General features: G+C 38.6%; 1 protein-coding gene across 2 annotated transcripts; it reads right to left on the bottom strand.

Annotated features, from left to right (window-relative positions):
* Nucleotides 1-72: 72 nt before the first annotated feature.
* On the bottom strand, nt 73-21,078 carry LOC128021295 (lysyl oxidase homolog 2A-like). 2 transcript variants are annotated; one of them, XM_052608409.1, is made up of 16 exons: nt 20,622-21,078; nt 19,911-20,051; nt 17,513-18,620; nt 15,621-15,902; nt 14,578-14,753; nt 9,478-9,686; nt 8,093-8,309; nt 6,760-6,943; nt 5,612-5,763; nt 5,338-5,505; nt 3,067-3,232; nt 2,501-2,741; nt 2,245-2,360; nt 1,177-1,313; nt 846-957; nt 73-759 (listed from the first exon to the last, which is right to left on the bottom strand). In XM_052608409.1, the coding sequence occupies exons 4-16, from the start codon at nt 15,886-15,888 to the stop codon at nt 695-697; spliced, it is 2,211 nt and encodes a 736-aa protein (XP_052464369.1). In that variant the 5' UTR covers nt 15,889-15,902; nt 17,513-18,620; nt 19,911-20,051; nt 20,622-21,078; the 3' UTR covers nt 73-694. The 2 variants fall into 2 exon arrangements, with proteins under 2 accessions (XP_052464369.1, XP_052464368.1); XM_052608408.1 differs by having other exon boundaries at nt 19,911-20,024; nt 20,622-21,073.
* Between the last annotated feature and the right edge of the window lie 240 nt (nt 21,079-21,318).

Genomic DNA, 21,318 nt, shown 5'->3' with positions numbered 1-21,318 from the left:
GTCATGCCTTTGTTTCCATTTCACCACTGAACAACATTGGTTGTCTGGTTAACATAAACACCATCCTCCAAATAACACACATGAATTGCTTTTATTATAGAAAACAATGCAATAGTTTGACCAAATGTGTTGTTCAGTCATTAACACATTGCATATCTGAAAACCATTGAACTGGTCATAAGTACCCTCATAAAACGGAGGGTGGATGCTTCTCAAATTGGCACACACACACACACACACAAAAAAATTGTTACAGTTTCACATTGCATTCACAAAAGTTGACAAAATGTAATCCCTGACTGAACATAATAAATTACTTGACATGCTTGACGAATAAACCACAAAAGAGTTTAACATCCAGAAACAGGGCTGAGTTCATGAAACTGCAGGCTTTGTGATAAGGGTTGCAATGCAGGGAGAATCCCATTATGACCGCTACAGAATGGGTTTGTAACCACTACAAGCATTTCAAGCACCAAAAATGCAAAGTACAGTACATTATTTTAGGAATTTAAATAGTTACTATTCAAAGCAAGCTTGATATAGCAGGGACCTTGAGAGAACATGATGTACTTCAACCTAAAAGAGCAGCGGTCTCTGCCTTCGAAGGGCTGGAGTCTCTCTAGTGGTCAATCATATTTAAATATGCAAGCAGCGTCCTCCACTGAGAGCCTTTGTCCTCCCTCATCCGCTCCTATCTGAACTGCAACTGGTTGCTCATTCCAGGGTATTCATCCATGTCTGAACTCCGCGAGCCACCTGCAAAGGGGTTGAGGTGTTATTCTTCACTTCTTACAACTTATAAATGATCCCGGCCAGCAGACCTTCAGTTATTCTCAGCTCACCTGTTTGACAGTGGTACGTCCATATCCTGTATCCATCATAGCGGCACTTGCACTTCATGAAATTGTTGGTATAATCTGATTCAGCTACGTCATAGTTAGGATTAATTACGACCTGTGTGACAGAATCATGTCAGTAAAATTACATTTCCTGATGTCTACACTGAAAAATTGGTATAGAAACTATTTTTTCAAAAAAAAAAAAAAAAAAAAGTTAAGTAAATAAAGCAGTGAATAAAACTTCGAAGTAGAAAGACTGACAGTATTTTCTGGTAAAAACATACTACAGTGATTTGCTTTATTTACAACTTTTTTCCTTCAGTTAAAACGCTACCTGGAGAATATAGTCTCCTGGTTTGACATCTGTGATATCAATCCACTGACAGTCAATGTCATGTCTGTAGGTGTCCCAGCAGCCAACGGTGATGCCCTGTTCACCAAAGTTGGCACAAGCATACCGCTTCTGGATCCCTGGATCAAAGAAAACAACCGGTAAGATCTGTGATGTTTCATTAAAGCTGATGGACATTTCTCATTCGTCATCTCCTATCAACTTCATTCGTCAAATCGAAAGTAAGCAGACGTGCGAGACTTCCGCTTCATTAGCCGCTATATAGAAATAACGAGAACAACAACAACGTGCAGTAAATGGTAAAACTGGTCGCAATACGTTCATAATTAAGATAATACATTAAAATAATATGGTAAGTCACACCAATTTGCAATATCAAGCAGCAAAAACGAAAGCCAGACCCATAAGATTTACAAATTGCTCTTAATGGAAAAATAAGGTGGATATGGCAAAATATATTTCTCTGGCAAATAGTGGATAGCCTACTAGAGTTTAAAATTTGATTTATAGTGATTATTAATTATCATTATTAATATTTATATATTGTTCTATTGTCATTTTTGAACATTGTAAAGTGTGTCGCTTGTGGATTTTTATTTAAATTTGTTTCTATGTTCACATGTTTGATATGTTCAATGTTTCAAATGGTTTTTTGAAGTGTGATTGTATTTTCTTGGATTGAAATATATTCAGGACAAAATACACATTTATAAATAACCAAAAAATGCCCCAAAAATATATATTGGTAGTAATTACATTTGCATAAAAATATTTTTAACACACACACACACACACACACACACACACACATATATATATATATATATATATATATATATGTATATATATATATATATATATATATATATATATATATATATATATATATATATATATATATATATATATATATATATATATATTTGTATATATTTAAATCCTTTTTTTGAAAATGTGTTGTTTTTTTTTGTTTGTTTTTTTGCCATATGCACTTGAACTTGTAATGGTAAAACTGTAATGGTATCGGACCGTCCCATAAGCAGTTCTCACCCTCATCACACTGAGTGTCCTCTAGACAGAAGCTGGCCTTGTGACCCTCTGCCACCTTGGTGCCGTTCAGACTCAGCAGATCATAATGGGTGAAGACCTCTATGCTGTGATAATGCCTGCACAGAGACACAACAAAACAATAATACGAGACATTCAACATAGACACATCGGCACAAATTAATTTGTAACATCATATGTTGAAATCTTCACATATGTGTTTATTTTATGGTGTTTACTGCGGGGTCTAAGGCCTTGCCTGTGACACTCGTGCCAGGTCCAGGCTTGGTGACCCAATTTGGGTCTGAAATCTGATTGGCCAACATTGTGGATCTGGGAGGAGAAGCGGAGCAGGCGGCGGTAGGAGCTGTGGTCGTTCTTTTTGGCAGTGCTGGACAGGCAGTTCTCCTCTAGGGCACACTGGAGAGCGTACATGGGCCGGTCCTCTAGATAGGTGGTCTGCTCCACCAGCTGAGCGTTCAGCACCAGGTCAGGAGCCACTGTGAGCGATGAGGTCAGAGGTCAGAGGTCAGACAGAGCAAATTCCTCCATACCTATCAGTCTAGACAACCACCGCAGGTTAGAAAACATGCGGCTGATGATCCATCTTAAATTTAGTTTCAAATAAACATCCAAATCAAATCAAATAATCACTAAATAATGACTATTCTTTATATTTTATGTCACAGTGGAAATGAAAGGTAAAGAAGAGTGCATTACATTATGAGACACTACCATACTTTTTTTAGTCATTAATGATAAAACACAAGGAATGAAACCACTGTTTTTAAGAGCATGATATATATTCAGAGGAGATTGTCTCACTATCAGAGCAGGAGACCCCAGCAGCGAAGCGCGCTCCTCCTCTGGGGCAGTTGATGTGTTTGCCGTGATGAAGACACTGAGGAAGACTCATCTCAGTTCCTGAGCATCTGACCCCGCTCATCACAACATTATCTGCACTTGCATCTCCAGCCCAGTACCACGTCTCCTATACAAACACACGTTACACATGAGCTGCTGAGATTATCAATGTCATCGCAATATATTTGCATTCTCATTTAAATCACATTTTTATAATATATGGTTTTAGTTAACTATAATAACCCTGATGCAAAACCGAGTGTCGTTACAGCTGCTCACCAAACGAGGGCAGTTAAATCGCGTTTTCCAGATTGACTCAATGTTCCTGAACGTGATTTGAGCATCTGCTCTCAAGATTGCTTTTCATTACAGCTTTTGCACAAGTTCTAAAGGTCTGAAACATAAGACGTGCTGTACCCCACAAAATGGGAAAGTCTCTGTCAGTGTTCTTGAATGCACAAACATATGTTCATGATGAGTAATCATCAGGAATTATGGTGTGTTTTCCATCTGTTTTGACTTAGACTGCACAGCGCTGAGTCACAGCCTCCTTGGACAGATAAGACGGCTGGACTCCCGTCGTGGGCAGGGGGATGTGGGCACATTCTGTCAGACTTTCCATCTGCTTCCTTCAACTCTCCCCATTGTAAAAACCCTCCACACATGCTGTCTGGAAAGACCCACCGGTCCAGACCAGCAGACAAATGTTTAATGGGCAGTCCCACATCTGGAAGCTGTATCTTTCACTTTTCAACCTTGGAAACAGAGAACGTGACCAACAGCATGTAGCTAAAGAAACTTCCCTTTTAATGCATCATTTAAATAAGTCCCTTCTAAGGCTGCATTTATTTGATCAAAAATGCAGTAAAAATAATAATATTGTGAAATATTATTAAAATTCAAAATAGCTGTTTACTATTTGAATATATTTTAAGATGTAATTTATTCCAGTGATGCACAGCTGAATTTTCAGCATCATTACGCCTGTCTTCGGTGTCACATGATACTTCAGAAATCATTTTAATGTTGATTTGCAACTCAAAAGTATTTTGTATCCTTATCAATGTTGAAAACATTTGTGTAGATTCATATTTTTTGTGGAAACAGGATTCTTTGATGAATAAAAAGTTCTAAAGGATAGCTTTTATTTGAAATAGAAATATTTTGTTAGTATACATTTCCTTGCTGTTCTGATAAGTCATGTGTTCTTGACGAAGAAGATATGCATTTCTTTAAAACAAACAAATCAGTGAATCTCAGTGAACCCAATTTTTTTTTACTACTAGTATATTTGAAAAAGTAAGCATTTAATTTTATATATAAAAATAATATTTATAATAATTTGGAGAAAAAGCCCCCACTGAAATTCAGATTGACTAGTTGGTCAAGCTTGGTCAACCACTTCACCAGGAAGACCATCATAGCTGTACAGATTTACTTTCTACGTTGTCCTGGTCTTACCCTGCTGAAAGACAAACCAGAAAACCAGCCTAAGCAGGTTTAATCTAAACTGGTCTCAGCTAGTTTAAGCTATACTCTAAAACCAGCCAAAGACCAGGCCAAATAAAACCAACAAATCAGTTAAGGCCTGTTTATATAAGCAAGGCAAAAGTTAAACCAACACCACACTAGCATAAGCCAGCATTAATCATTATGCTAGCCATTTCAGGGGGGACTTATAATGACCATGACAGGAGATCTAACTGCATTGTGGCCCAAAGTTGAAGCAATAACAGCCATAATGTCTTGACATATGCCTCAGCTAGTGGCAAATTTCAGTCAGCCATCATAATAACACTTAATCATGGCATTAGCCTGCAGAAGCACTTTATGGTTTTCCAATTTCCACTCGTAAAAACACCCATCAAGCTATTCCCTCCATACCATTTCTAATGCATTAATAGTTTCCAGGCCTGTATCACCATGAGTTCGTCTCTAGTCCAGCTCTAGACAGTCTGTGTGATCTTACACACATATTCAAATATTAATTATTAAAATGAATTGGATTTAATAGAGTAATGGCATCCAGCAAACTTGTGGTGGATGATATGGGGACGCCACACTGATTACATTAAACCATCACATCTGCACCAAATACCCCATAGTAGTCTCAGAGTGATTCGAACACTTTGATGACTCATTCATGAAACGATGCATTGTGGTTAGTTTAGCACACCTTCAGGTCGCCCTTCATTGGAAGATCTCTTCCTCTACATCTCAACATGGACTTACCTGAAACGCTTGGCTGGCGAAGCCTAATCCCAGCTGTCTGCAGACCACCATGGCCTCGATCATCCCCCAGTTTTCACTACAAACGGTTCCCCAAACCAGAGAACCGTTCTTCTCAGTCAGAACCTCCACACGTCCCTCGTATGGGTTTCTTCCTCCGCTTAGACGTATCTGTAGTAGCCAAAAGTATCCATTGTTTCATAATCCTAGTGACTTTGTGATTGTGTTTGCTAACTATTGTTAGAACATTAACTGAATATGTAGGAAGAGTCCCTACCCTCTTCTGGAAACCCATGGCAGGTATATTACAGCGTACAGCAGCGTCCTCCTCGTGACTGCAGCCCAGAGCATCATTATTAAAGTAACAGTCAGTGAGAGACTTCTCAAATCCAGAACACTCCACCTCATTCATGTGGACCGGACCCATTCCTGAGAAAGCACACACATCCATAATCAGATATTAAGTTTACATTAATGATGATATATAATGGGGCATGATGAAGTTTTGTTTATTTGAGGTTATCTTCCGATCACATCAGATGGCAGTAATCACTGTGCATGGATTTTTGGAGGGTGATTTGGGAGATCGGAAGGAGTCTTTGAAGGAGAGTTGTTGATCTTACGCTCATTTTTTGAATACACAAGAAAATAAAGCCTTAAAATACAAACAAAAGGACCTTTGTTTGGGAAGAATGCATTTTAATATGAATCAAAGCAGACTGGGGACTGATTTAAAGTAGTTTTCATAGCTAAAGGCTTAAGTCAGTTTAAAGATTGACAGCTAGTTTCTATGCCACAGTCAATAAACCCTTTTGGAGAAAGAAGAAAGCATTGTTCTCATCTCGAAATTCAGTGCTCAATATAATTTATTTTTCAGAAATGAGTAAATATGGATATTTCCTACAGCGTTGCCTATATTTATTATTTTAATGATAGTGAATTTCATTGTGATTGCAGGGAAACCTTACTGTATGCATATGGATTAAAAGATGTGCACGTCGTCTCTCAGCAAGTCCTTTGAAATGGATTTTAAACATGTCTAAACACCAGCTGAGGAGCAACTATCTCCACATGCAGTTGGAACACAGATGTTTCATGTCTCCATGCGAGAAAATGCTCAAACAATCTGCCTCTCATATGGCTGATCAAAGACACTTCAATAAAGAGCAGTGATCCATGAACTCTGATGAATGCCAGAGACCGTAGATGCCGTAGATGCTGCTGTTTTAGAACAATGTTTGACTGATTTTTGCTTCCTGCTTAATGGGTATACATTAAGATTAACATTTTAGAAATCAAGATAATGGAGTTGACTCTTGATTCTCAATGCCCTTAATATCAAAATAACTGATTCTTATAGGACTGACTCCCAGCTCTCCCCATGATCCATTTGTTTAGAGCCGCTGATATAATGTATTAACTAACCTTGTCCTAACTTCGCTCCAGTGAGAGCCTCTTTGGCGCTTCCAAAGCCCAACTCTCGACACACGACGGTGGCAGCCCTCAAGTTCCAGTTATCATCGCAGATCGTTCCCCAAACTCCATTCTTCAGCACCTCCACTCTTCCTTCACCAATATTCGCACCTCCCCGAAGACGAACCAAGGGTTGCTGCAAAATCAAACGGAAGAAATTAGCAGGATGATCAATCCACACACTCTCAGTGACCTGTTTGTTCAGTCTAGCTCTCTCTGTGTATGAATCGGATCCAGGTGATTCAGCATTTCAGATGATTTTTTTTCCCCCTTCCCTTGTATAAACGCACTCACTTCAGATGTCTGGAGCATGTTTGAATATTGTGCAATCTCCTTTTCTTTCAAAAGGAAATGTGATTTAATGTAGTACATGACTGAAGTGTCACTATTATATCCAGGCTCTACTAACATGAGCAATATTGTTCCTCCACAGGAAAAATAATGGAAGAGGAAGCAATTCGTTCCAGAAATGTGAGTAAGAGGCCGACAGATGAGGGAAAACAGACTCGCCAAACATTCCACAACCAGAAATCATCTCTTTCAACCTTCTAAAGATGTTTAGAATGAAAAAATGGAAAATTAATTTGCACGGGTGCATTAGTACAAACAAGTAGTCTGTGAAGCCAATGCTAACCACGAACATTAGACAGTCTAAAATAAATTTTCATTCATTATATCATTGCAGAGGTCAGTGTAAATTCTTAGGCAAGCTATTTTTATTCCAGCTAGTAGCATGAGGGCGCTAATGCAAACTTCTTTTTCTGAATGTTGTTCATTTCAATGACTCAATATTGTTCATAATGGACATGTTCTACAAAGTTTAATGCCATAATATAATATAAAATAGTACAATATTGTTGCTTCTCTTATGAAAATGAACCATAGTTCATTTTATATAGGTTGTTTATCAGTACAAACATGTAGTTGAGTGAGCACAATGCTAATTGGTTCATAAGGAAAATCCAAATGAAGATGACTGCTGGCACTGTAAATTCTTAGGAATACTGTTTTTATTCTATCATCACTCTTTTTTTGCTGTTGAGAAGCGCCTTTAAATCATGCAACTGCTATTGCTAATGCTTATGTGCTGTTGATTGTACATGCTATGAATTACTATTTTCTATAACCTCTTTTACCTGATGGATATGTTCTAGAAAGTCTTTGTTGTTTCTCAACTGTCTGTCTCTGAGGCCAGTGCTAACCAGATCAAAGACAATCTGAGTAGATTCTTAGGAAAACTGTTTTTGTTTGGATGCTAAGCACCGCTAGTGATTACACTACCAACCTCTGGTCTGTAAGCCTTGCGGAAGCCAGTGGAGGATGAGGGGGCAAAAGCTCTTCCAGGCACACAGCTGACCACCACAGGCAGGCCACGTCCACATTCGACGTTCCGCTTGGGCTCCAGGGCTTTGCCCAGCCTACAGCTAGACAGGTGGGCTTCATTTCCAGTGCAGTTCACTGAGAAACCCCAGTAGTTCTTTTTCTTACGCATGGACAGTGATCTGTGAAACAGAGCCACGGATAAAGATCAGTTGTGCTCCAAAATAATTCACAATGGAATTAAATACATATTTCACATATTTAATTCTTGTTTAGGAGGATATCCCAACCATAATTCAGAGGGGGTGTTATGATTACAACAGAGACCAGATATCACCTGTGGCAATAATGCTGTGCTAACCCAAGAAAACAAGACATTTCCAAGGATTCCACAGTACAGAGAAAATCCTAGTGCAGCACGGGTCACCAAACCTCTTGACTCAAACAATCTGTGAAGCCTGCAGGTTTCCTTTCCTCCAGATTAGGAAATCATTAAACACTCATTTAATGAATACAGCATGTTCTGAGTTCAATACAAGTCTGTTAAAACTTATGAGGATTTTCTGATATCTCATATACATTTTTGGTACTATATGGTGACCGTGATGCACGGCAATGTCCTTTATGATGTCCTTCTCGTTGCAAAACTCTGTTTCTCAATGGCATGAATAACATTAAAGGCCCAGACTTAACATAAATGGAGTGCCACTGAGGAAAAGCGAGGTAGTGTGGCCACTGGACCTTTATGAAATGTTCCAACAAACAAACAAACATAGACAAACCTCACCTTTAAATACTTTATTTGGTATGCTGCTGAGTTTAGAAATAAACCCATAAATACATAAAAAAAAAAAAACCTTTTCAGAATATTTCCTGGAATGTTTTATTTTTAGAAAAATATAGACCCTGGATATGAACTTTCATGTGTTATAGTGTGTTTTAGTGTGCAAATGTGGTTAAAACACACTCAAATTATAATTTATAGGCAGTTTTACAATAACGTGTCCTTAACAGAGTTACAGTGGGAACACAATGTTCTCTGCTAGATGGAAAATGGCCAAGAATCATGTTGGGAAACAATCTGGCCATGATTCACTTGGGCAGGCGTTCACACACATCTGAGAACTAACTAACACTTGTTGCATGGTAACCTTTAACTTTACAAAGTTAATGTTACTTCTGGGGAAACCCCTAAAATCTCTGTGCGTGTCTGCTTTCTTTCTAGTCTGTTTTTTCTTATTTTGCATTGCACCCTAATCACAAAGGCCTGAAAATGTCTCTTTTTTCAAAGGGATCAAATTCATGTTTGACTCATGGTCGTTTGTTATACAAAGCAAAACTTTTCCTTACTTGTACACTTTGTTGTTGTACTTCTTCTCTCCGGGGAATCCGTACATTCCACAGACGACTCGGCTGTTCAGGGGGGTCCACTGCTCATCGCAGATCTGCCTCCATTTGCCCTGGTCCTTGATCTCCACAAAGCCTTCCGTGATGGGTATGCGCTTGAGATGGGATGAAATGGGTCTTACACGGATTTCTTCCACCCGTTCTTCAAGAGTCTGGGGAGGATAAAACAAAAGAGCACTTTATCAGTCATTATCAGAATTCTCACAATATTCCCAGAATGGATCTGGTCACTGTTTAGATCAGAAGAGTGTCTACGACTCCTTCAGGGTGGATTCTGAGGGCCACACGGGGAGCCAGATGATTCATGACATAAGAAAAGGCTGACCAGAGTTGGAAAGTTGAAATTTGACGTAGAATCTCACTTCAATATCTCTGAAAACATTCTTAGCCAGTCTTACGGTGGTCATCCTAGATTCTGACGAGCTGTGTACGACCTTCATGAACTTTCATTACAGTAACACATGAATCTGTCATCGAATCCATTAAGTTACAGCAATCTTATAGTTTAGAGGAAAATTTGCTTTTATAAAATTCAAAAGCATCTTTGTTAGCTCCAAAAAAATACCCTCACATGTGCCCTCACGAGGGCTCTGTGCAATGATATCAACTGAAAGGATTGTTTTAGATGTGTAAACCCAGCAATGTTGTATTATTAACGGGGAGGCGGTTACCAGACATGATTCAGCTGACCACGGTAAATATAAGACGGAGACTGCAGCTTCTAATTTCATTTTGGCATGTGCATATGTGTATATAAAAGAAAAGAAGTGGAGAGAAAGTTGGCCGATGGGATAAAGCTAAAAGAATGTGGAGGCCTTACATAGACCTAAATGCTCTAGACGCAGAGTGAGCAGAAATGTTAATATTACTATATAAAGACCAGACCAATGGGTTGGGTACGGTTTAAGTAGGCTCTCGAGTCAAACACATCACTGTTTGCTTAAGCACTGGAAGTCTGGAGGAAACCAAAGAGCTGAGTGTTGAAGCTGAGGGTGTGAGCCGGGGTCATCCAGCCAGATGTGAGGAAGAGCCTACGCCTGTTGCCTGATAGCATGACCTCCGCCTAAAGAAATCCGACCAGACACCTTCCACTGCATATTTTTATACCAAAGAGACACCCTGTTTAATCAATCTCAGGTTTTGCCCACATAGGAAATTCAGAAGTTGATCTACAACGATGACACAGGTACATCTGAACTTGCTGATGAAAAAAATTCATAGGATTTCATAAATCCTCATATTTATATATATGCAATGTTGTAATCTGCCTGACCGATGGGATGACAGGAACCATCAAGACATCAAATCCAAGGTTTTGTTTAGGGGAAATTCCTAGAGATGCAAAAGGAAACTGACCCTATTGAGCTCACTGTTTTGAACATGTCCGAGACAAATGCACTCACAGTCATTCATATAAGTGAGAAACCATTCCCACATCTGAATGGGTTTAAGAGCGAGGGGTCCATGTGTAAACGATGGGAACGGTAGAAGTGAGACTGCACGACGAGGAGGAAGCACCACCAAGTCCAGACATTCCTCAGTAGCTGAGGTGCCAGCTGGGACAGTACCACCTTCTTTTCATGTTCACGGAATCCAGATATCAAAATATTTACATGCTGTTAATGTTCCTCCGTAGGGCTTTTAGGTGTGGGCAAGGGAGAGGTGACGGTGTCTGGTCCAGTCATGCAGTCAAAGTCTCCTTTCTTATTCACTTCCTGCCTCGTGCTTCACGTTTGTCCTCCACGTGCCTGTTCCAGGGACACGGACTGAAAACACTTGTTGATTGTGCAGGTTTGTGGTTTTGAGGAATGTTTGAGGGAATTTTAGGCACTTTTTGAGGAAGTAAAGGAGAAGCGGGGGGGAATTTGAGGGGTGGATGGATCCAGCTGGTATACTGGTTTTTGCTGAAGAAATCTCCAAGAAAAAGAGAACATGGAAAACATCTGGATTCTCTCCTCTAACATATGTACAAACTATCACCCCCCCCCCCCCCCCCCCCCCAAAAAAAGCAGGATGTTTCTTCAGCTCAGTGTCGTCACACCAACACTCTCAAACACCACGCATATTCACACCACCACTCCAAAGCCAGCCTGTCTACAACTGTCTGTGAGGAATGCCATTTTTTAGACTGGCTTTTGTCTTTAGGGTCATCTTTGTGTCAGGGCAACACTTACAACTCTGTGTGCATGAAGGAAAAAAGAGAGAGATCACAAGAAACTAAGTATGACGTGAACTCAAATGGTAATCTCAGCACTAGCAACGGGTTTCAAGGGTCCCACAAACAAGCCGGTCTGTCTGGATTTAGACTTCAATAAGCTGCTTTAGACTATAACACAAGTAAGTTCTACAGGTTCTGTGGGAAATTTATTCGGCACCAGTTGTACTATATGGAATTGCATTGTTTGAACAAACAGTTAGTCTGTTCCCAAACTCAAACAACTGGCAGAGATCTTTCAAGGTGAGTGTCCAGATATTTTGTCAAATAGTTCTCTAGATACTCTAAGTAATAGCTATCAGGTACATGTGTGACATTAAAATATTGCTTTTAAAGGCATCCTAACCTCACATCTAACCTCTCCCACCCTTTACTTCTTGGTTTTGATTCCTTTGTCTAGAAATCACAAAGTATATTGAGTTTCCTAATATTGTTGCAAATGGAATGTGAGAGAAAGCCTACACCTCTACGCCCGGTGGAAAGTCCTGACCTTTGACCTCTTCAGGCTACATTTAGCATGCAGGTTCACTACTGGTGCATTCTGTTGGTCTGGCTTATTGACTTAAGTGCATGCTGTGGCTGAAGGTGAATATATATTCCAATCAATCACCATGACAAGCACAGTACAAATCATTGTAAGCATTTAATCTGTTTTTTTGCCTCATGAACATTACTTTCAGGACCTCCAAGTCCAGAGAACTGCGGAAAAGTCCTAAACATCTGATGAATTTCATGTTAGGTCACATTTTATCTTAGCAAGTTGCATATTCTCATCTGCATGTCCCGTATGAACCAAGAATACGAAGCTGTGTTGACTAGCAAACATCCACTGTAGACAAACATGTAAATAAGTTATATAATAACAAACTAGCAATTTCTTGAACTCAACCCAGGCAAAGAGTTTGCATTGCTCTGACTGAACCTTTGCTAACCACTCTTTGGACCTCCGATTGTTTCCATGTGTGGTGGTGATTCATTTGATTATTCTTCTGTTCCACTGAATGTTTACAAGAACACAAAACAAACAATTCATCCATTCATTTATCTCTGCTGTCTGTTCTGAGAGCCTAATCTAAGTGTAGACAATACATTTGTGTCCAGCTGTGTTTGGTCAGTTATACATTTCAGAGACAGATAATGTGGTGGGAAAACTGTGAAAAGGAAAGCTGTCTTGCAAAGACATTTATTATGTATTAAGTATTTTGTGCTTTTGCTAGAGGTCATCCAACTAAAAAGTCTTGGGATGACTTGTCTAAACTGTTTTACAAGCCATTAAACCCAGTTAATCAAATATAGTACGCACTGCATTTACGGCTCTGAAATAATGCTAACGCTAATGTTAACGCTAAACACTACATGTTTTTAAGGTGATGTAGTGTTTCTTTAAATTTCTATAACAAACTAATATGACCACAGAAGCAAAACCGCAGTAAACCATCTATCTGTCATCTTCTCCTACATCTTTAAAGAAGGTCTTTAAGAGGTAATGTTCGCTGGGTGGAGCACACACTGGCTAGCTGTGCTGACACCCAGGTAAGCTAAATAAAAGCCGGCAAATATACACAAAACAATTGTTGTTTAATATGTATATGATAGAAATGTATTTTTCTGTTTGGGCAAAGGATAATATCTGTGGAAGCATTTTGTAATCCACTGCTCGTGATGCGCTAAGAATTTAACACTGGCAGCCAGTTTTAGCTACCCTTTGTTATTTTTGACATCAAATTGTCCATCAATGAGAAAAAATACACAAAAAGATGGACTTTGCTTATGAAAACATTGTCGCTGGGAGGAAGCCTGAGGAATCTGAGTGTCTGCCATACTGCTGTTTGAGAATTCCCTCATACGAGCTTCACAGAGAAGCGCCTGTGTCTCAGACTTCTGGTATGTGATTCAGGGAAAAGTCGTGATTACACCTACCAGTAGCTAACAACCTCTTACATTCATTCACAGACTGTTGCCTGACTGGTGACATCATAGCAAGTTAAACCTTACGACTGGTATTTTTCATACCAGGCCAGAGAAACAGTGTCCCTCATTGAAATCTATTAACCAACAGTCTTTCTGTTTCTCACAAGTAAAGAATTCACATTTAATGGGTGGGATTCCATTTTGAAATCATTCCTTCCATTACTCAGCAGTTCCCAAAGAAGGCATCAGAGGAGTGGGGGAACGTCTCAGGGACGGGAGGTTTGGGGGAGAGATGCACAAGGTGGTAAAGTCATTAAATCATCAAATCTTGGGGTCGTGGAAATGGAAAAGCACACCATGGGCTCTTAGATCTCTCTCAAAGGTCCATTTTTAAACCTGCTTTCCTTAGTTGCCATAGTAACATGGCAAATATACAAACATAGGTGATTCCGGCACATACCATTGCGGCAACATAGGGGACAGCTGGCACGTCATAAAAGGAGAATTGAATGCTAATAAACTATTCTAGAGCAGCAAGCTTTGGAAAGGAATGTGGGACCTGTGGTAACAGACCTTAACTTCCTTTTATCCAAGAGATAAAGTGACTGGGAATGTTCACCAAATAGGGAGAAAAAGCAGAACCTCCACTCAAAACTGAATTTCCGGATATGACAAAGATATGTGGTCATTTTGATTGGTTCTGTATAGGACTCTTGGCTCTTCTGATGGGAAACGCTGTGGTTTTGATGATACAGTGTGGTTTTTGGAGCACACTGTCATTCTTTGATCCCTGCAACTCCTAAAAAGTCATTTTAAAGGCATATCTGGTCTTTCTTGAAGCCAGTTACCACCACTAGGCACTGTCAACCTCAGTTGGGTTAATGAACTAACATTACATGAACCTAGAGTTGACGTACCTCAACATTGTTGTTCATGGTATTGATGAACCTGTGTCCAGGGATGCGTTTCTGATTGCAAACCACCCCAACATCCTCACTGTGTTTGCAGTCTGACACCCCAAAGCCATTTGAGGGGCATTCGGCTAAAGATTTCTCTCCTCCTGTGCAATGGACGTTGTCCAGCCAAATGCGTCCTGTGGAACAAAGAACAATCGTTGGTTTTGTCAATCACCAGCAGATGTTGTGTTTTGGAAGCTGTGTTGGTGTTACTACCTGACTTCTTAATTCACTTAAAGGAACAGTTCAACTTTCAAAATACTCTACCTTATCTATTTCAAAACCTGTATGTCCTTAAAAACGGTGAGCTTTTGAAGGATGTTCTTTAAAAATCACCATAAAAGTATTATTAAAAATGTTCACACAACTTGTGTGCTATATTCCAAGTATTCTGAATGTCAGACCAATCAAACTCAAATAATTCAAACGTTTGTGACATCTGCATGAATTATTCCTTTAAGGCTGGAATACACTACATTACTTTTGCCCCAATTTAATCTGAACAAGTTGATGATAATTGCACCAGCATAGCAAAACTTTTTTGGATGCCTTTAAAACCTCTAGATTTTGTTAACTCCCTTTGATTCAATTTAAAGTTATCAAATATGAACCCTTCCAGAATTTTCCCTTCACTATGCATTACATGCTGCATATGAATTCGCTTACTTGGTGGAAAGTGGAAGAACATTGGAAAACCGGTGGTTATTCTTCCCATAGGACTCAATAATAACCACTGATTTACATTCTTAGGACAGATTTATTGAGACAAATGATCATATTTCAAACATAGACTTAAATCATCATTATATTAAAGAAGCAGAGAGATGAGATTATGTCTGCTCTTGACTTTGAATCTTTTTTCCATACTTTTAGACCATCTGACTGGTATCAATTACGCTAATGACTAAAATGTGATGGATTAGAAATGTAATCCAAGAATATATGCCCACGGTGGATCTTCCAATGGACCATAAACTTATAATAAGCCGTCAGAATTCTCCTACCTTCTCCTTGTCCAAACTTTGCAGATGGGGACCAAGCCAAAGCGCCAAGAAAGCCAAGCTCCCTACATGCAACATGAGCGGCTTCGATTGAGAAGTCATCATCACAAACAGTCCCCCATTCATTATTGTAGAAGACCTCCAGACGACCCTCGTAATGCTTGTGTTTGTCACCGGCTAGGCGGAGTTGAATCTTGGGTTGCTGGGATTCAGACTGGGCCTGAACCAAAGCCAAGAGACTGAAGATGCACAATGCAGTAGAGAACACCATGGCTAAACTTTCACCTGTGAGAGTATTAGACAACACAAACACAATATTAACAATGTATCATGCATGAATCTAATTCACTAAAGCAATTTTGGGAATTGCTAATGAATAATTTATGATTCATCTTGGTGAAATTATTCAATTGAAGCCTATTTCCAGGGAAACTGGATATCAGCAAAAAAGATTTAATCTTTCAGAAAAAGGCCTTCAAGGTGTATGATCATTCTGACCTCTGTCTGTCCATATCAGTTCTGCCCCCTATCATTTCTCAAATCTTAAGGCTACAGCAGACAGACGTCGAGTGTGTTTCTTTTTTTCCAATCTGGCAATTAGTGGTTTGTAGGATGATTACAACATTAATGATGTCTCTCAAAGGCATGTGTGTCTACTGCATTAAAAAAAACTTTCATCTACAATAATTCTGCATCCAAAATAGAGAGCTCAGCATTTACACAAGAACTATCAATTAATGGCAGCCAAATGGTTTCCAGGATATTTGAGGTTTATAGAAACGCCAGCACATATGACATAACAACCCCATCTGTTCATTCACATAACTGCAAAAACATTTTCACAAAAAGAGACATCTAAAAAGTTAAGATGCACGTTTTATTTTCATGCATAGTCATGTGTTTTATGTGGGGTTATATCATATAATCATGATGTTAAGAATAGTTGCTGAATTAATGTTCAGCACACTCCTCCAGACACTCTTAAGAAACAGAATATCCCATTTCCTGAATGAGAAAATCCCGTTCCCTAAGGAATTCTGTTCCCAAATCACTAAAAGCTGCTTTGCCAGTGAGTCACTGCATTAATTTAAAGATACTTTAAAATGTTTTATTTATTACTGTCCAAACAATGCAGGCTCAATACTGCAGAGCAAGCTTAATCTAATTTTGTAGTTTGAGACCTTCCTTAGATTTACTTCCTGTGTGTGTGAATGATTGATTTTCGCATGCATTAATTCATTACAGATGAATTGTCTTTGATGCAATTATACTGTTCATATGCTGTCAAATCGATTAATAGCATATATATATATATATATATATATATATATATATATATATATATATATATATATATATATATATATATATGTATGTATGCATTTATGTTTAAATGTATAGGTGGTATAGCTGTTCACAGAATAAATGTGAGAATAAGCAGTTAATAAAGTATAATTGTTATTCCAACGTGTATTCTTCAATATGTATATGAAATCGTTTTCAACTGTGTGCACAACTTATGTTTTGTACACTCATCACATGGATTTAAGATACAAGAAAATGTGTGAAACCTTTGTAATAAATGTGTATACGTGGTTACATCACTTGACATCGTCTGTATTTTTTTTTTCACAAAGTAGCTATTATTTCAAAACCAATGTAAATACATCGAGTGCATTTTTACGGACACAACACTTTTTTAAATATATATTTTTTAATATTTAGCCTACATATTTATAGCGGTTTACATCGGCTATAAAAAAAAAAAAATAGGCATTTTATTAAAGACATTCAACAGAGCATCTCCGATGTTTTTTAGCGTTTTATACACAACTCGATTCAATGATAAATTATTAAATACTACATATAAATTCTGGTCGGCGTCAAAAACGTACCTCAGAAAACGTTGGTCTTGTGAAGTAACAGTGTTGTTCCTGTGAAGTGTGCTGGAAGCAGCGCTGATTCTGTCCGTGTCCCGCAACACTTTTAAACGAGTTCACGCGCATCACCGCCTCCCACCAGCACTGCAATCTGAAACCAGCCATCACTACCACATTATGAAAGTTACAGATGAGATGCCCCATGTGTCTGCTGCACATGACTGACGTCATGCAGCTAGGGATGCCCTGAAGTCCTGCGTGCGGATTCACATGCACCATACTGCTAACTTTTCCATGGTTAGCGGAAACAGACAGTCAGACAGGGAGAGGTACTGATAGCTGAACAGATTTTAAAGAGAATCAGACAGATCACCACCAACATACTTAACTGGTCGTTTATTGATGTATTCGTTAGTTTAGCAGATGCTCATTTGAGCTCATATACAACAAAAAATAAAACAGATCAACACCAAATCTAAGCAGTCTTTATTAAACTACTTTAGGTCCAGATAGCACACATACTTCTGCAAGATGTCTGTTGAAGATCACTTAGCATCTGCTGTGTACAAACTTCTGATAGACGTCTTTAAGATGTCAGTTTTACATTCCTTTGAAATCATAAACATACCTTTTCTAAACATCTATTTGACATCTAATAGGAATCGTCCAATAGACATATTGCAGATGAGCAAACGCACTTAAAATGACTTATTGTAGATGCAGACGTAATACAGACATCTCTGCGATGTATGTGTGCTATCAAGGGGCTGAGTAACAGCAAGAACACACACAGATTATGCTGCCGTACTCAACAGACAAAAGCTTATCTATCAGTTACATAAACGCCTTTACTCCATCGTTTATTGATTTATTTATTTGACATGTATGACTAGAGGTTTCTGTGATTACAGGGAACTGAGAGCCAGTCTGAGCAGCAGGACCCCCAGCAGCAGGACGGGGCTGGAGCTCAGGCTGATGGAGGTGTTGTGGTGCTCCCCATGGCTATGGGACTGGTGAGGGCCGTTGCAGTCATCATTGAAGCAGCATTCCAGCTTCACCTCACCATTGCTCATGTGAGACTTGTCACAGAAGGACTTGTAAGCGCATGACTTCATCACAGAGTCTGTGGGGAGGGAAACACATGGTGGCACCACGAATCAAGAATTTAAAAAACATCTGGTCAGTCCAAACATTGCGGAAGGATGCGTCAAATAATCTGTGTTTGGTTTGCATATTTGGTTGAGTGTGTGTGCAATCCAGCAGAAACAGTATTACGTAATAGTCATGACCGGGGCTAGTTGTCACAAGAGTTTTATAAACTGCAGGTTGAGTCAGAAGGCAAATTACATTATTGTTGGTTTTCTATAGCAGTGGTTTTGTATATTGGTTTGAAACATAGTCTCAAATCAGCATCATTTTTATGAATTCTTCCAGATGAAAATGTAATGTTTTATTTTCAAGCCATACTATTCATACTGCATAACTCTTAATTATGATTTTATTATATTAAAAGTGTAGCAACCATGTTTTTTTGGCATACTGACTACGATTTGTATAACCAGAGCTTGTATGTATGCTGTAACTAGCCTATACATTTATTATTATTTATTAAAACGTTTATTAGTCAAACCTATAGGCCTTTTTAATAGTTTGTACATTTCACTATACGTTTTAGTGAATATCTTCAGAGACACAAGGAATAAAACAGGATTTCTTTTTTTTTTTTTACCATTTTCTTTAATGTTTAAGTTTGACTAAAACATGCTATTAATCCTTACTGTTTAAGTTCCGTTTTGACAATGGAATACTTATAGTGTATCATGGATTCACGTCACAACTAATATTCTGCAGTAACGGTGTAGCTTTATTTGCAGCCAAGTCTTAAATTGTGTGTCTGTACAGAAACACACACACACACCACTCACACATGTTGGTATATGTGGTTTGCAGGGACTCTGAATAGGCAAAATGGGTTTTATACTGCACAAAATGTATTTCTATCACCCTACACCAGCGCTACACTTAACCCTACCCTCACAGAAAACTTTCTGCATTTTTAGATTTTCCAAAAAATTTATATTTAGTATTTTTAATTACAGGGACACCGGAAGTGTCCTCATAAACCACATTCATATTGTAATACCTATGTCATACCCATGCTTTTATACAAATTTGTGTCCTCATGAATCACATAAACATGCACGCACTGGAGTATAGTAGAGTAAAAACGTGTGACAACTAGCCCTGGTCTCCTCTTTTACAGTATATTAAACTGAGACACAGCACGGACATGGTCAAGAGTGATACCACCCCCAAGTGGTCAACATGCGAGTTGCAATATGAATCACAATCTGTGTGTATGTGTGTGTGTGTGTGTGTGTGTGTGTGTGTGTGTGTGTGTGTGTGTACTCACTGGGTCCTGTGATGGTAGAGCAGGCATCTGCATGAGCAGGACACACAGTCGAGCCCTGCCGGAAACACTCCTCCGGGTTATTAGACACACAGGTGTAACACTTCAAGCCCTCACCTTCACACATCGGACAAGACAACACAGCTGATCTGAGATTAAACCACTTCAAACTCTAGACAGACACTAATAATCATTTCACAGACAGTAGGAATATAAAATGATTTATGTTTTGCTATCCGCTGTTATTATATAAGAATTACTGTTGATGCATTGCAAAAATGTATAGAAAATTTTGATTTTATGTATAGTAAGCTACATCCTTATTACATACTAAATACACATTTATCATAAAAGGACAACAGTAGAAATAATAATAATAAACTTTTTATATATACCTTTACAGAGGTTTCTCATATGTGATAAAAAGCGAATCATTGATTATTGACTAGGATAACACTTAATTTTACATTAAATTATGCATAGTAACATCCAATAAACCAGAAAGGTACGTGTTGTTAGTTAATATAACTTAGTACTTGATTGAATAATTACACTGTAACAAGGACACATTAAAATAAAGTATAACCTATTATATGTATTTTTGTTAAATCTCTATTACAGGAGTAATGGCAGCATTAAACGAATAACCATAAAGAGCTATGAAACTACTTCGATGTGTATTTTGGATCTGTTTGGTGCTGTGTAGATACTCACTGTGAAGCACAGCGGTGAACAGGATCAGCGCGGCGAGGACAGTCTTCATGTCGAGGACGTTATATTAGAAAAGTGCTGGGACAGTGTGGAAGTCTTAACAACAAATCACCTCAGCACCTCTCCGTAATCCCACAGTGAGCATCCATCATATGAGCATTACACCGAATTAACACACACAACGCATCTGCTTAGTAACAGCAAACGGGGGGAGAAGCAGGATGAAGGGGGCTGCGCCAATAAAGAGGGGAAATGATATGATCTGGATATTAAAATACATTTTGAATTCAGATTTCCTTTTTGGAATTAGTGCAAGACTTCTGCAAATCAATTGTACTGTACTTACAAGATGGCCACAGACTGACATCAGGCTACTTTCACCAATTATTGTTATCTGTGTACAGTATATTTTCAGATTTTGTGTATTTGCAGCACAGCACGGTTTTGAATGCAGTATATCTGACTTCAGCATAAGGACAATCTCTTAGTGAGTGCACATATTAATATCCGGTCTACCCGGTCACCAGACATCCCTCTTAAGAAGAGATTAGCTATGCAACACACTCACATCGTGATAATCATTGATACTATTACTGCCACATGCATCTTTGCACTTTATAAGACTGTCGATTATTGCAATAAATGGTGACTGTTTACAATAAGATCCCATTACTAAACATTTAATGCATTAAATAATAAA

The sequence above is a fragment of the Carassius gibelio genome, chromosome A10 (genome assembly GCF_023724105.1).
Source record: "Carassius gibelio isolate Cgi1373 ecotype wild population from Czech Republic chromosome A10, carGib1.2-hapl.c, whole genome shotgun sequence".
Lineage (NCBI taxonomy): Eukaryota > Metazoa > Chordata > Actinopteri > Cypriniformes > Cyprinidae > Carassius > Carassius gibelio.
This window is presented reverse-complemented; position numbering and strand designations above follow the sequence as displayed.

Excerpts from the sequence above, each read along its gene's own strand:
- LOC128021295 (XM_052608409.1), bottom strand. The coding sequence starts at position 15,888 with ATGGTGTTCTCTACTGCATTGTGCATCTTCAGTCTCTTGGCTTTGGTT. Across the intron at positions 9,687-14,577 it reads CCATGAACAACAATGTTGAG|ACTCTTGAAGAACGGGTGGA; the intron begins GTACGTCAACTC and ends TATCCTCCCCAG. Across the intron at positions 760-845 it reads GACGTACCACTGTCAAACAG|GTGGCTCGCGGAGTTCAGAC; the intron begins GTGAGCTGAGAA and ends ACCCCTTTGCAG.